Source organism: Podarcis vaucheri (assembly GCF_965113315.1).
Source record: "Podarcis vaucheri genome assembly, chromosome: 6".
NCBI lineage: Eukaryota > Metazoa > Chordata > Lepidosauria > Squamata > Lacertidae > Podarcis > Podarcis vaucheri.
The window spans coordinates 68,246,579-68,261,670 of record NC_138764.1 but is presented as its reverse complement, the minus strand read 5'-3'; the positions used below and the strand labels follow the sequence as shown (position 1 = coordinate 68,261,670).

Below are 15,092 nucleotides of genomic sequence, written 5' to 3'. Positions count from 1 at the left end.
TTAATAATGCAGGGTTCTAAAATGCACAGGGAGCCTTCAAAGCTCTCTTCAGATTGTCACCTTCTGTGAGTTAGATGGTGACCAATACAATGACAAAGGAGGGTCTCTTCCTCATGTGTAACAGCTAAGGTTTTTTTCCCCCTCTGATAGTCATAAGAAAATGCACAGGTATGTGCTTATTTTTCCCTCTACCATTTATTATGTACCTAGCATTAAAGACGAGTGTCTGAATCCAACAGCAAGACTAGCTGACACAGCCAGAATCATACAGATAATTTGTGGCTTAGGAGGGCATTGAACTGCCTCCCTAGCACCATAGTCCACTCAGGGCATTTCTTCTGACCTGAATGAGACGAGGATATCCTGTTTTATGAAGGATTTGTTGATTATCTGCTCATGGAAAGAAAAGGCAATGCGTCCTTGCCAGAAACTCCAACTCAGTCATGTCTCAGTGATCAAGAAATGCCACCACGCCAGGCCTAGAAACACATTGCCTACTGGCCTGCGAGGATTAATTAAATTACAATCAGACATTTTAATGGAAGGACTTTGGAGGCTGTTGTCTTGGCAACTGTTTTAAACAGCTGGTTTAATGATGGGTGGAGAAGGAGGTTGCTGGGAGAGCTGGGCTTGGGGACAGAGCAGCAATCTGCTTTCTTAAAAGTGGCAGAGATGTTGAGCAGAGATGGGGCTTTTGGAATTAGTTTTGTCTTGTCTTACCCATCATGCAACATGGCACACTTATTTTCCTTTTGGAACTAAACCAACATTATAAATTATTATGATTGTCATTTTGGGGGGAAAGGAAAGTGTTCTGCAAATGTTCTGATTCTCTCCTCGGCCCTTCTCGACTTCTCTCCTACCTTTCCCAGAAGTTCAGCCATCGCTAACATTTTCTTTTCATGCTTCAGCCATAGCTTGACAATTAGAAATTGAGTCACTGAACAGCAAGATGGGACAATGAGCGACAGCCAGGCAGGAGGCTGCAGCAGATGGCTCCTTTGTGGCAAGCTCTCCCCCCTCGCAACAGCTCAGTCTCTGTCCCCATCCTCCTAGCATGGAATCTCATGCAAGTGCTTTGAAGCGCCCCTTCGCACACAGCGGTTTTCTGGCCAGCAAGTAACAGAATCTCTGTCAGTGAGTGCCACTGGCCCATCAGGCAGCTTCATGGAGCCCTTGGTTCACATGGCTGGTTTAATCTCCCAGCCTGATGGTTGCCAATGTTTGCAGCTTGGTGTTATGTAGACACCATGTTGTAATCAAATGGCTACTCAAATATGCAAATCCTGGTAGGGAAAAGACAATGTAATTTGTTTGTTTATCCCTCCCCCCTCTCTCCCCAAAGGCCATAAATGATTAACATTGGAAAAGAGACCCGGGTGTACTCAAAACAGTTCTGTTCCTGCTGTGTGCATAGGGGTCTGTTATAATCCAAGCAGAGTTTTCTTGCAGCAGGAGGGATTTGTATAATGAAGCCTAAAATATCACCCACACCAACAGGCCAGGAGGCCTTTGTACAGAACAAGCCAAATACCCTTCTGCTTCATTTGTTTATCAGCCAAGGACTATATTTTCATTTACTGGAGTCGGCAGACTTCAGGAGGTGACCCGTATTGGATAAAAATTTCAAACTTGTTTTTAGGTATTTCATTCTAGTGCCCAAAGTAGACAAATCCAAATGGCACTCTCACAATAGTTTTTAAAAAGACATAATAAATGAAATAGCTCACAATTTTCTGCTTGTAACAACACCTCAAAAACTTCTGCACAAGCTGGGCAGCCTCACAGGGCTAATCTAAATCACATTTTCATTACTGATTTTAGGCAAATGCCTAGGTGTTGATGGTTGATAAACCCATGTCAGGGTTGTACTGTTTCATACTTTATGTGGGACTCACATGCTTGAATACTCCTTCATTTAACAACAACCCCCCCCAAAAAAAACCCCTTTAAGTGTTAGAGGGGAGACCTATGCTAGAATATTTCTCCCTGATGTTCTATTTTTGTGTGGATGAACATTCAATAATGTGATTCTGCTTAGTCCTACCTACTGGATAGCTCAGTTAGTTAGAGCATAGCGCTGATCCCGCCACGGTTGCAGGTTTGATCCCTGTAAGGGACAGCTGCATATTCCTGCATTGCAGGGGGGCTGGATTAGATGATCCTCAACTTCCTTTCCAACTCTATTATTCTATGTCTGCCAGCTAAAATAAAATATTTGGGGTGAGGGTGGCTTGTAAGCCCTGGCCCAAATAATTGCTCACGAGACACAGTGCACACACATGCCCATCAACTTGGGGAGGGGGGCAAAGGAACTTAGGCCCCTAGGAGTTGGCTGCTATGCTGCCGATCCCTATAGCCCAAGGTGGTGATAGCCCAGACACAGGTTTACCTCTTCAATGAGAATCATTAAAACAATGGGATGTAGGCTTCCGCTAACTAAATTTGAAAAGTCATTGTTCAAGTTTCTAGCTATTACCAGCCTAAGCTGCAGTTATATATGTAATTTGCTAACTCAGACTGTGAGCTGCTGTGCCACTCATGTATAACTGATGGAAGGCTTTTGCTCTTATGTAATAAAAATATTGTTTTATTTACTTTTGTGTTTTGATACTAGAATTTGGGGCTTTTGAAACACTTTATTGCTTTGGAAGATGTTGCCTGTCACCTTGGAAGGCGATAGGCAAAGACATGCATGGGGGGCAGTTAGGGTCCTCTTTCCAATGCTTATAAGTGAGAAATTAATAGTTGGGGTTTTTAAAAAAAGGGGGGGATAGGTAAAGGTGCAGTAAAGTGTTGTTTTCAAATCTGGAGCCAATGTACAAAGGAATAATGAAAAATGACCTGGGAATTGGTGTTTAGAGCCCCTACCTACATTGTCTACGTTTCCATCCTCTCACGGTGAAGGTACATTAAGGGTAGAGAGCCCTAGGCCTGGGCCCCAAATGCGGCCCTCCAGGCCCCTCTATCCTCATTGACAGCTATAGCTTCCAATTCATGCCAGAATCTTGCCCAACACAATCCAATAATGGTAACTGAAAAAAGCAATACTTTAACTGTGGCTAACAAAGAGTTATTCCCCTCATAAGTGACTACCGTGACTTCAAATTGCATTCACTTATGTGGGGGGAAATGCAAGAAGGTTATGGCTGTTTTGGTTTCCCAGTGCAAGTGAATGGGAGAAACACAATTTGAATTCAGGTCTGAATCGATCTGGATCAAATTAGTGTCCATTCTGAACTACTGAATCAGGTCCTGCATCAGATGAGAGGGGGTACCGGTATTTGCAGAGGGAATAAAATACAAATAAAGTACTGATGGTAACAGTTGCCATTCTCTCTCACACAAAGTTGTATAAATAATACAAACATTCTGGCATTGTTAAGCCAATTAACACACATAGTGTGATAAAATTAAATTTTGCTGATTCAGTCCGCAAGTGAGAACCTCTTGATGAATTGTAATTCAGCAGTTTCACATTGTAGTTTTGCTTTGAAATTCCTTTGTTCCAGCGTGGAACTATTTGTTCCAGAGCGTTCTGAAAGGTTGAAATGTTCTCCCACTGTTTTTATTAATATTGCTTTTCCTGATATTAGATTTGTTTCTGTTTGTTATTTAGTGTAGCAACTGGTCTATTTCTCCTATGTTGAACACAGGAGGGCATTGTTGACAGGTATATAGAGTTATATAGAGATATAGATATACATATTTCACATTGGAAGATGAGCTGATGTTGTGTATGACATTATTCAGACCTGTAATAGTGTTGTCAGTGTAGACAAAGGGACAGAGTTGGCATCTGGGTATGCTGCAGGGTCTGGTTCCTGTATTCGTACCTCTGTTATGTGGCCTGTTGCTCACAAATTAAATGAAGAACTGTGTTTGAATGTCTATATTCTGTTTCAAAGGAATGCATGATCAAACAATGCATTCAGGTCAAGCCTGTGTTCTGCTGACATTTAGAAGTGACACACTTGCTTTTTCACTTGGTGAAATTGTATGAAGAATCAAGACATAGTGGGGTGGGAAAGAGCAAAATCATCCAGCTTCCATATATTAATTTATTATGTACACATAAAGCTGGGATGGGAAATCTGTGGTCCTCCAGATGCTCCTAAACTACAGCTCCCATCATCCCTGACCATTGGCCATGCTGGCTGGGACTAGCTGAATTCCAATACCTGCAGAGTCAAAGGTTTCCCATCCCTGACACAGGGCTTGCATGCATTCAAGTTGTATCTGCATAGACACAACTGGAACCTGAATAGTGGGGGGCCCAGTCATGAAGAAAGCCTATAAGCATCCAAGTATTCATTTATGCTCTGTGCACACAAGGTCAATGGACTTGTGGAGATTGGAGCAGGGACTCTCCTCTGTTTTCCTTTCCATTCTCTGTGCAATTTAACCATTGAATACCTAAAATGCATTCCAAATGTCGTTTGTGAATTCTTCACAGAACTCTTATAATATGATTCCATTTGGATGTGCTGGGTATCAGACCAGCCACGTATTTACTTTCCATCGTATAGCCACTTGGTTAGGATCTGCCTGTATTTCTCCCTCACATTTAATGACAGTGATTTAACCTGCAGTATGTCTTTATTCCAGATCCGAGCAGATGGGCCTCCTCATGGTGGCATTCAGTATGAAATGGTGCCAGTTTTCAAGGACGGGAGTCATATCCTTCGTGACATGGCCTTCTCCACAGATCATAATTACCTCTATGTCATGTCAGAAAGACAGGTAAGCCTTGCTCTTTAAAACCACAGTAGGCTTTAAGCTTAGCTCCTCTGCAATGGGAAAGCCTTGCATATTCCAAAGGACTCTTAACATTTGCTTCAGGTATGGATAGTGCCAAAGGTAGCTTTATTTTTATCTGAGTCTGGCCAGAGACAACTGTCAGTGCACCAGGGGAGGAGGAGTTTTCCTTCTCATCAGCACACTATTGTCTCTAAGAAATGGAAATTGGACAGTGCCACTATGAATGAAATATGGTTCAGGGATTTGGACTTCATTCTGCTATCAAATCCCATCCCTAGCAGAAGCCACTTCCATTCATTCCTCTCCTTGTGTTTGGCAGTAGGCTACTTTTACATAGAATTGCCCTTTGTTGTTTTAGTCTTCTAGATTTCAAGGTTGTGTTTGTGTGTGCAAGAGGCTATGAAATCACAATATTGTGATTGGAGATAAAATGTGCGGCAGGTGGATAGTGTTCAAGTATGTGCAGGATACAGTTTTGTTACATGTGTCTTCTGTCCAGCCATATCCTGACCTTCCCCTCTTTAGTGTTAGAAAATATAGCAGTGGCAAGGATTCTGGATGGCACTTCTGAATGTTGTTAGTGTAACATACAAACCATGTTTAGATTGAAAGTGTTTTGAGACTTTGGTACTTTTTATTTAGAAATGTAGGAATTCAAATGCCGTCCCATGAACAACTGATCAGCTTTACAATAAGTTTGAATGATTCTGTGATCCACCTCTAAACCTTTAAGAACTCATTGGCCTTGTCCTTTAAAATGTCTAGATATAACCAATAAATTCAATCTTTTGCTTTAAATTTCACCCACACAATGCAGTTATACACCTGGTTTTAAAGGGACACGGGTGGCACTGTGGTCTAACCCACTGAGCCTCTTGGGCTTGCCGATCGTAAGGTCAGCTGTTCAAAACCGAACAACAGTGTGAGCTCCCGTTGCTTTGTCCCAGCTCCTGCCAACCTAGCAGCTTGAAAGCATACCTGCATGAGTAGATAAATAGGTACTGCTACAGCGGAAAGGTAAACAATGTTTCTGTGCGCTTTGGCATATGTCAAGGTGTTCTGTGCACCATTTATTCATGCTGGCCACATGACCCGGAAAAAGCTGTCTGCAGACAAATACCGGCTCCCTTGGCCTGAAAGCGGAGATAAGCACTGCACCCCATAGTTGAATTTGACTGGACTTAACCATCCAGGGGTCCTTTACCTTTAACTGACCTATACCTGGTATTAGAGCAATCCATACCCCAATTCCCCACTGATATGGCTTTGTGGGGCAGTGGGGCCACCACTGCATCCACAGCCCTGATGTTCATCATGGCTGCATCCAACAGCGATCCAGCCAATGTGCCTGCCACCCAGCAGCATGGTAGGCAAGTAGATGGAGGAGGTTGGCGCAAGGAAAGCTGGGTTGAAGGACACCTCTGCTCCTTCCAAACCCACCTTCAGCCCAATGTAAGGAGGGTTTGGATTGCTCATTTAGTGCTACATCTGTGCTATCTTGGGATGGGCTGATGAGGGAAAGAAATTGTCTCCGAGTAGTTGCAAACAGGTTCTGTGATGGGGCTCAGATCTTATCCATTCACTACTCACTAGGTTGTTCTATAATTTTTCAATTCAGTCTGATAGGTTCAGTCTAAGACTTTACCCAAACTGGAAATAGTCACCATTTGATTGAAGACCGTGGCAACATGTGCATGAATTCTACTGGAACTAGACTGTATCAATAGATGCAATCTAGATAGAAGGTTTCTTCTTAGTTTGATACCACTGTTGTCTTCACAGGTTTTTCTCTTTCTTATGATTAGGCACAATTTATCTGTGTTGTCCTCCATGAAGTGTCGCTTATAATTTTCTCTACTTCATGGTGATCCCTCTGCAGTGAATTCACAATGTACATATCACAGTTGCCCCAGGCTGTTTTGTCAGTAGCTCTCATTTATCACATTTACCCTACAGCCATTGGGAATAGATGTGGGTGGTGATCCACACAACACTTCAACTGGTGAGCATACACTTAAAACAGCACAATTCCACTTGGATGGTATTTAATGTGAGCATGCAATTGTAGGAAATTGATGGTTTGCTCCGAACTTTCTTGATGTTCAAAACTCATTTCACTTGAGAGAAAAGAGGAGAGTGACAAACTCCCTCCCTCTAAACCAAATTTTAAACAGTGAGCTGGTAGCTGAGTCACTGCTTCCCAGGTTGTGTCAGCTGTTCGATTCCCTGATATTTACTGTCTTCATGGTCCTTGCTCTGAACCTGTTTATGAGTGTGATAAACTGTGCTTCTGAAAAAAGGAACCAGATTGTACCCGGCAACACCAAAATGATTATGATGGAAATTTATTGCCTTTGCAATCCACTAGAGTCTGTTGCTTAAGGGAGCCAACACCATGTAAATAATCCAGAACCTCGACTGTAACAGATCAACTGCATTCCACTCCTGTCGGGGATGAGAAAATGCAAGAGGTCCCAGCCATGAAGCCCTGCTCTTGGGTTCACTGATTCAGTTAAGCATTTTAGTGGCTATCATTCATGGCTCTGTAATGGTGAATAATTTGTCTAGTGCTGTGTGTATGGCAGTAGATGAGGGTATCATCTCAAGGAGTCTGGTTTGTGCTACATTTTTATTTGTAGAATTTAATTCTTTGGAAATGGATTTTCAGAAGGCAGTACAAGGGACTTGATTTTCCAGTTTTTTGATTTTCTATATTAGCTCATATTGAACAAAAAAAGACTCATAGGGTTGTATTCAATGTAGTTCTACTCAAAGTAGACCTCTTGGGCCATATTCAAGTAACCAATAGTCCATAGCTAGCAGTAGGTTGGCATTTATGCATCATAAAAAGGCAGAGAAGAACAGACATGGACTGGCAGGGCTCCAAAAAGTGTGGGGTGGAGGCAGGGGGCCAGGAGTGTAACCCAGGAGTGTGAGCTAATGATTTATGGGACTCAGTGCTGCCTGCATGGCAGGAGCCAAGTCAGGGAGAGGAGGAAGAGTCAGGGCAGTTTGAGATGGAAGAAGGTGTGCAGGATGTCACAGAGGAAGAAGAAACTATTCAGACAAGGGAAAGGCCAGTCAACTCTTTACTTTCTCCCACCCCGCTGTCTCCTAGGACCAGGAGGGGCTTGAAAAGGGAAGAGCAGCAACAACTTCCATGCAGGCAAAGTCTCAGGTTGCAGTCATGCAACCCCTCAGAAGAGGGTATATAAGCTGGAGGAGGGGAGGGGGCCCACTGTTGCTGCAACCTGTGGACAGCTGCCTAGAGGTTAGAAAATGTCTGTGTGTATATATATTCGGAGCACCGTGGGAGCTGCTTCTCTTGTCATTAAAGAGTTAACTATCAGCTTCTTTAGCAGGGGCAGCAGTCTGTGACAGGAACACAGAACTGCATTAGATTTGCATGGGTTAATGTGTACAGATGTAAATTTGGAAATTATTATTATAATTTAAATAGAAAGAGTTGCATCTCTGCATTGTGGGGAAGACTGTGGCCAGGTGATCTGCACTGCCCAGGTGCTGACTCTGGATGTGCAACATGCCATCTCACCTTATGGTTCTTTATCTATAAACAAGACATGGACTGAACAACCCTTCAAATGAGACGACTGTCCTCTGACAGGCCTGCAAACAGAAGACTGCCCTCTGAAAAGTCGGACACATGGCCATCAGAGATGATAATCCCGCTGTGTGATTATTAAGTGAAAAGAGTTAGCCACCCCTGCCTTGGAGCTATAAACACAGAGTACAGTGTACCCCAGACAGCTTCGTGAATCATCATCTTCTTAAAACTCGTATTACAGATGGTTGTGCTCTAAGCCGTTTACCAACATCTTTCTTGCTTCTCCCCCCTTCTTGTTTGTTTAACATCCAGCTGTAGGAAGAGTTCAATGAATCACAAAAGCTAGCTCAGCACTTCATGACCTTTAGTTGCTCCTAATAAATGTATTATGATACTGCATCTTAGATTTTCCCCCTCCTTTTTCTAATGGATCAACATGACTTCTTCTATTCTATTTTTTGTCAAAGCAGCAAATGGAGGTGGGCCCAGCTGTGAGGTGCAAGAGTTGTGCTTCCTCAACTATAATGTCCCATTGTAAATTTAAAGTGGCTGATCATTTTTGCAAGGATGCCTTATCTCTAGCTTGGCAGGAAGAATTCAAAGAAACTGAACCACACACGAAGTTTCCCAATAGAGATGGAGCAGGGATGTCTTCAACTCATCTGTTATGGGGTGAGAGGGCCTAAATATTCATCAGAGCTGCTAATTCTCTTAATTGTGAATTGGGGAGAGTTACTAAATAATGAAAAATACCTAAAGTGCAATTCCATTAAGAACTGTGTTTTACTCAATGGTGAAGTGTTTTACATGTCTCCTTTGTTGTTAACCTGTTCGTGATTGTTTCTGTACCACTGTTCCCAGTTAAGAGAAGAGACTCTTCTCACAGAGATCTTAAGGAAGTGAAACATTTTTTGTGCAGAGTGCTTTTTAATGACTAGCAGGAAAAAAACATAGGTTATTTCATTGGGGACAAAAATAGAGGAAAGTTTAAAAAAAGACCACCAAATTCAATCTGCAAAAGCAGCTGGAATCAAATATGAAATTTTGAAGAGACTTTGAAACTTCACTTGAGTCTGCAAAAAGAGAAGCAAAGAAAGCTGAATAAAGTTCTTCTGCCTTCACAAGTTTTGTCAGAGAGATATCCTGGTACTTCACTGGCTTTCTGGTTCTGTCGATGCAGTGATGTATGGGAGAAAAGTGTGGTCCATGTCTTTTTCCCCTATGATTTCTATTCTGCCATTTGCAATCAAAGACCCTCCTTCTGTTTTTGGCCTATTCACCATATTAAATTATTTATTAGCAGATTACATTCCTTGACTTTCTTTGGTGGTATGCATGTGTGTATCCGCTAAACTAGTAGAGCAGACTAGGAATCAGTTATTTTCTTAGGAGTAACTTTTCCTAAGAAACAAGAAGCTTTTCTCTTAGGTATTAAAGGTCCAGAGATCCTGAAGGACCAGATTAAACTATTTATGTATGCGACCATGGCTGCACAGATTCTGTTAGCCCAGAAATGGAAAGATGCTACAACTCTGACCAAGGAAGAGTGGCAGATAAAATTGATGAACTATCCTGAGATTGCAAAACTTACAGGAAGAGTTAGAAACCAGGAAGAGGTGGACTTTAATAACGAATGGGGAAAGTTTACAATCTGTTTGAAAAACTATTGTAAACAATTACATACATTGGTAGGATTGACAGAAAACCTGTAGCAAAAATTTGAACTATGGAATGATAAAGGATTTATGAGAATAAAGTTATGAAAGATGCAGAGGGGAAAATAATTATATTAAGATCCACAATGGAGGGGGGAGTGAAGTCAAAGGGGATTTTATGTTTTCATTTTGCTTGTATATGTAAAATAGAAAATTCAAAAAAAGGAATCAGCTGGTGAAATTGATGGTTTGACCTTTATTCTCTGGGAAACTGCTCTTAAGCAGTTATCATAGGTTGCTGATGTCACCATATATCTTTTTATCTCTATTATTCTCCTTTTGTACAGCATTTGGAGCTGAATCTGTAATGTTTTCAGCTTTGGTCTATTGAACGTAATATCTGTCTGTCAATAATTTGTCACATCTTTTTAACAGATATCCTATTTCTAGGCTAATTGTCCTGAATAAGAGAAATTGCTCTTGTTGCTTTTAACTCACAAGCTTAACACAACTGCTCTGTACTCTTGTGATCTGATCTTATGGGCCACTTTGCATGCTATGAGACAGAAATGCTCTTTTCCTCATTGAGCATTGCAATATGTGGAGGAGAGAGGAGTGTCTGAAAATACCTGGGAGATTCAGTTGGCCCAAGTTCCTGAGCTCTCAGCGTATTTTCAAACAAATGCATCTTTCCTTGCAGATCTTTCTCACTTGGTGCCATTGTCTTTGCTTGACGTGAGCAGTGAGCAAACCTCTCCAACTGTTAAGAGATAATACTAAATCAATCATATGAAGAGAAACAATTTTAGCTTGAAATGTGTCAGGATAAGCCATGTGCTCTATCTGTCAACCAAGCACAGTTCCCAAAATTTTGTCAAGCGCTGGAATTACAATGATTGGCGCCTAGGATAAGACAATGTAGTTGCAGCAAGGTGCAGCGAGGCAAATAGGACAGGGTTGATTCCAGAGGCTGGGGTCACAGGCTAAACTTCCACTGCACCCTTTTATTTTCTCCCACATGAGTGCATCTCATTGCATTCTACAGGGACAAGGAGTACAGCATGACTCTCATCACATTATGGTAATTGTGTGAGGGGCAACGCCTGAAGAGTGCTATGGAACAGTATTTTCTGCACATGTGGTCACTATACATATCCCTAGGAATCCTGCACAGGTTTGGAGGGCTACATGAAAAAAATGGAGTACCATTTTATATCTGTGCTATTCTGAAAGTTGTTTCACAGCATCCATACTTAAAATAATGCGCTATAAATTGTCTCTGACAGAGAAACAAAGCTGTTTGTGCTTCTGCATATGTGGAATAGCAGCAGGTGATTCTGCAACTCAGGATGAAGATTGCTGACACAGGGTGATATGCTGTGTCAGTGAAGCTAGAAATTGCAGCGACTGTTGCAGGCAAAACTGAGGCCCACTGGCACATCTGCACTGAGAGAATTTGTGAGGAGCCATTTTTAGCTTGCTTCCCAGCATGAGCTGCCTTGCGTTTCTCAAAAACATCCAAATTCAATTAGCATGTTTTTATGTGTGTGCTTTCTAAAGAAAATACAGTGCTGAATCCTGGGTCCTTGCTGCTATTTCTGCTAGTGATTTATTTTTATTTTTATTTTTTGCTTGCTTCTGCAGAAATTACTGAACCCTGAGAATACACAATCGGGCATGTTGCACCTGGAGTTGCGCTCAGTGATTACACAACAGTTTGAGGGGTTAAAGAGAAAACAACAGCAGAACACTTGTAAATGTCCAGGGATTGCCACCAGCCCACATAGTGGAGGCAGATTGATCCTGCTGTGGTCCCCAACCTCCATACTGGGAAGCAAATCCCACTGATATTAAGTGGACTTCCTTCTGAGTATACTAGTGCTGTACCAAAAATTTTTGGAGGTTTTTGTCCACTGTGAAAGAGGCTTAAACTTTTCTGCCTCATTCTTAGGACTCTCGAGGATTTCTCTGGTGACTGTGGGAAACCATGTATTAATACTAGTTCTGCTGTGGTTTAATGCCTCACCACCACCACCACCTTTAGAGTTTTTGTGATGGATCACTGATCTGTCATTTGAACAACTACTTTCTATGCACACAGTTCCTCTTCTGTATACCTTACCCTTAACCCTTCTTTCCACATAAAGCCTCTTAACATCCCTTCTTCCTTTGAGCATGGCTTGTTCACACTGCACAATAGCTCTTTTCCATTGCTTGAGTAGCTCAAAGAGGCTGTGCTGTAAACTTGGGACCTTGCTGTTCCCAAATCCTGCCTAATGCTTTATTTAGGAAACATAGGTTGTTCTCATTCCTTGGCTTCACCTGTGGAAATAATTCTTGAAAGAGAGAGAGAGAATAAGTGAACAATAGAGCACCTGAAATGATTTCTCATGGCTTATGTGACATTTTTACACTGGCTTGATGTAGTTCAGAGACCCTTATGCAGAATATTATGAACAGAGCTGCACTCACGCCTGTCACTCGGCGGGAGGTGGGAGAAGATTAATACCATGCCCTAAAGATTCTCCTCACGTTGCAGGGAGAAGGGCAAGACAGTCAAAGCAGAGGGAAGGCTGGGCCCCTGCCTGTATAAATGATAGGCCTTCTTACACCAAGCCTAGGGGAGGCAGGTGAACTCTGTATGGAAGAGGTGGGAACATTGACTCTTGAAGGTTATTTGAATTAAAAGGGTGGAGGGGTGTTCTTCTTTTAACTGCAGCCAGAGAAGAGCCACAGAAAGGTTACATACATAGTTCAGTTCAAGGAAACCTTATTGCCATGAAAAAACTTTACATAAATTGCCAAGGTTTGTGAAAGCGATAGATCCCCTCAGGCCAATCCCAGGAAGTTTTCATTGGACCAGGTAATTAGCATTTGCTATGGGGGAGTCATTCCAAGAAGTTGTGAAAGGGAAGACATGAGGGAATAGATGGGTTTTCTGCTCATTACCCAATACCAAAGTTTGGTGTGCAATTTATTCCAGTACAGCTGGAGGGTATCTCTTTACCCTCCTGAGTGAAGCTAGGCATACTAATCAACATCTACATAGGATTGCCACTTCATCCACGGGGGGAGCTGCCTCCTCACCAAGCCTGCTGTTGTGTCTGTATTTGCACATGTGAATTCATTTAAATTTAGGCAAATTTAAAATCGGCAATTGCCGAACACCACTACTCAACTAAGATCACCCAAACACTGCAAGATGACAGAGCCAAAACAATGAGGCTATTTTAAGGCTGACCTGATCAGAGTTAAGAAAATGGGTTGGGGGGTTACTCAAGCTAGCATGGAGAAAATATATTGCCCTTGCAATGCATAATAGTACTAAGGAGAATTGTAAGCATTGTATCCGTTTCCATCCGTTTAAAGTTTCATAATTGCAGGCAATTATGAAATGTGTCATTAATTGTTTTAATTGCTATAAGGGCTGAAGATTAAGAGTGCAAGGTGATATTTCCCACTATCAACAGAGCAGTGCTTTTTCAGAAAATTCCATTAATTTCAGTTAGAGATATAAATTTCTGGAAATTTTGAAGCCATCGTGAATTCCCCAGACACCCTTTTCTTAAAGGACATTTTGAGAAAATTTTAATATATGCAGTACATTATTTCTTATTAAACCTGAACTTATTTCACTCCATTTACAACATAAAGGGGACTCATTTGCAACTTAATAAGAATACAAAATTTTGCTATATGGTTGGAACAGGGAACAGGATATGGCTGTGGACAATTAGAGAAATTATCTGGAAGTTTGCTTAGAAATAATACCCTCTTCGTATAGTAGCTCTTACTTCCCAACAAACACAAATACGATGGCAGCCTTGAAAGTATAAATGGCTGCAGTCCTAGGGGCCTTTTTCAGCCTGAGGACCAGAGCTTCTTATGAGCTACACACTGGTGGCAAAAAGTGGGTGAAGTAGTGGATGCAATTCATACCTATGTATAGTGGGCTACATTCCAGTAGTTACACGCATCAGAGGTTTCTACATGCCTACAACCATCTCTCTATCCAGGCAAGCAAGATGCATTATCACAGTGCAAGGAGACATTCCAGCTGGTTGAGGAGGACATGGAACAGGACCAAGAAGAGATTTGGGCTGGGGGAAGACAGAAGAGGCTTAAAGGGCTACATGTGGACCCTAGCCTGAGGTTCCCCACTCCTCTTATGTGCACTTACCTGGGGGTCCCATTGAACCCAAAGGAGACATGCATTGGATTGTACCTTTGTACCAAGATGCCTGTGTCATAGCCACTGGAAGTGAGAGGTGGGAAGATTAACCCCAAGGGAGCGGCCAGGTCAATAAGACATCAGATTCAGGATACTTGCTTCTAGAATCTCCAAAATCACCGGAAGAGGGCAAGCAGCAATTTACAAAAAATGAAGGCCCTGTATGCTCACCTCATGAAGATGGCAGCCTCTTGAATCTTGATTTGAGTGTGGCATAAATCTACAGTGTAGATAGGAGCTATAATTTTCTGTAGCTTCTTCATTTTGTTTTGGGGCAGAACAAACCTCAGTGGGGCTGAGGGGTTGCAGACCCACTGCTGCATCTCAAGCCTGGCTGGCTTACGCCAGGCAGAGTGGAAGACAGGGAGGTGGTAGTTTTGTATTCAATTTAGATTGGAGGGGTGTGTGGAGGATCAGGGTCCTTGGAGGATTTCTGAGGATTTGGATCTTGTGGATCCAAAACTACTGGCATATTGCCCTGCATCAGACCTTTCAGAGCTTTCTGCCCACCTGGGCATAGACCATGGCATAGCAGATCACCATCACAAACTCCTCTCTGCAGAGGCTAATGGAGACGTACCTACAGACCATGCATAACTAAATATATTGCTGGCCCAGTTAGCTTTTAGTGCTGGGATACTTGTAGAAATAAATTTGTATTTTTATTTTGTATTACTGTTGTACAGTGGATGTTTTTCATCATTAAAGCTGTGTTGTACGTACTTTGCTCAGGAAGTCAGCCAATAAATATTTTGAATAATAAAAGCATGTGACGTACGACTGTATTATAAAACCCTGTATTAAAACAGATTCCAGTGAATCCTCCCACCATGTCCCCCCCATTCCAATATTTTTCATCAGAAAAGATGGAATCAAGACA

General features: G+C 42.1%; 1 protein-coding gene across 2 annotated transcripts in view; it reads left to right on the top strand.

Moving 5' to 3' along the window:
* Positions 1-15,092, top strand: part of PLXNA2 (plexin A2) — a 400,751-nt gene that overhangs the window by 154,148 nt on the left and 231,511 nt on the right. For both annotated transcript variants that reach the window (XM_082228275.1, XM_082228274.1), the window contains exon 4: positions 4,609-4,743. In XM_082228275.1, coding sequence (XP_082084401.1) covers positions 4,609-4,743 — 135 coding nt within the window. The remainder of the gene's footprint in view (positions 1-4,608; positions 4,744-15,092) is intronic.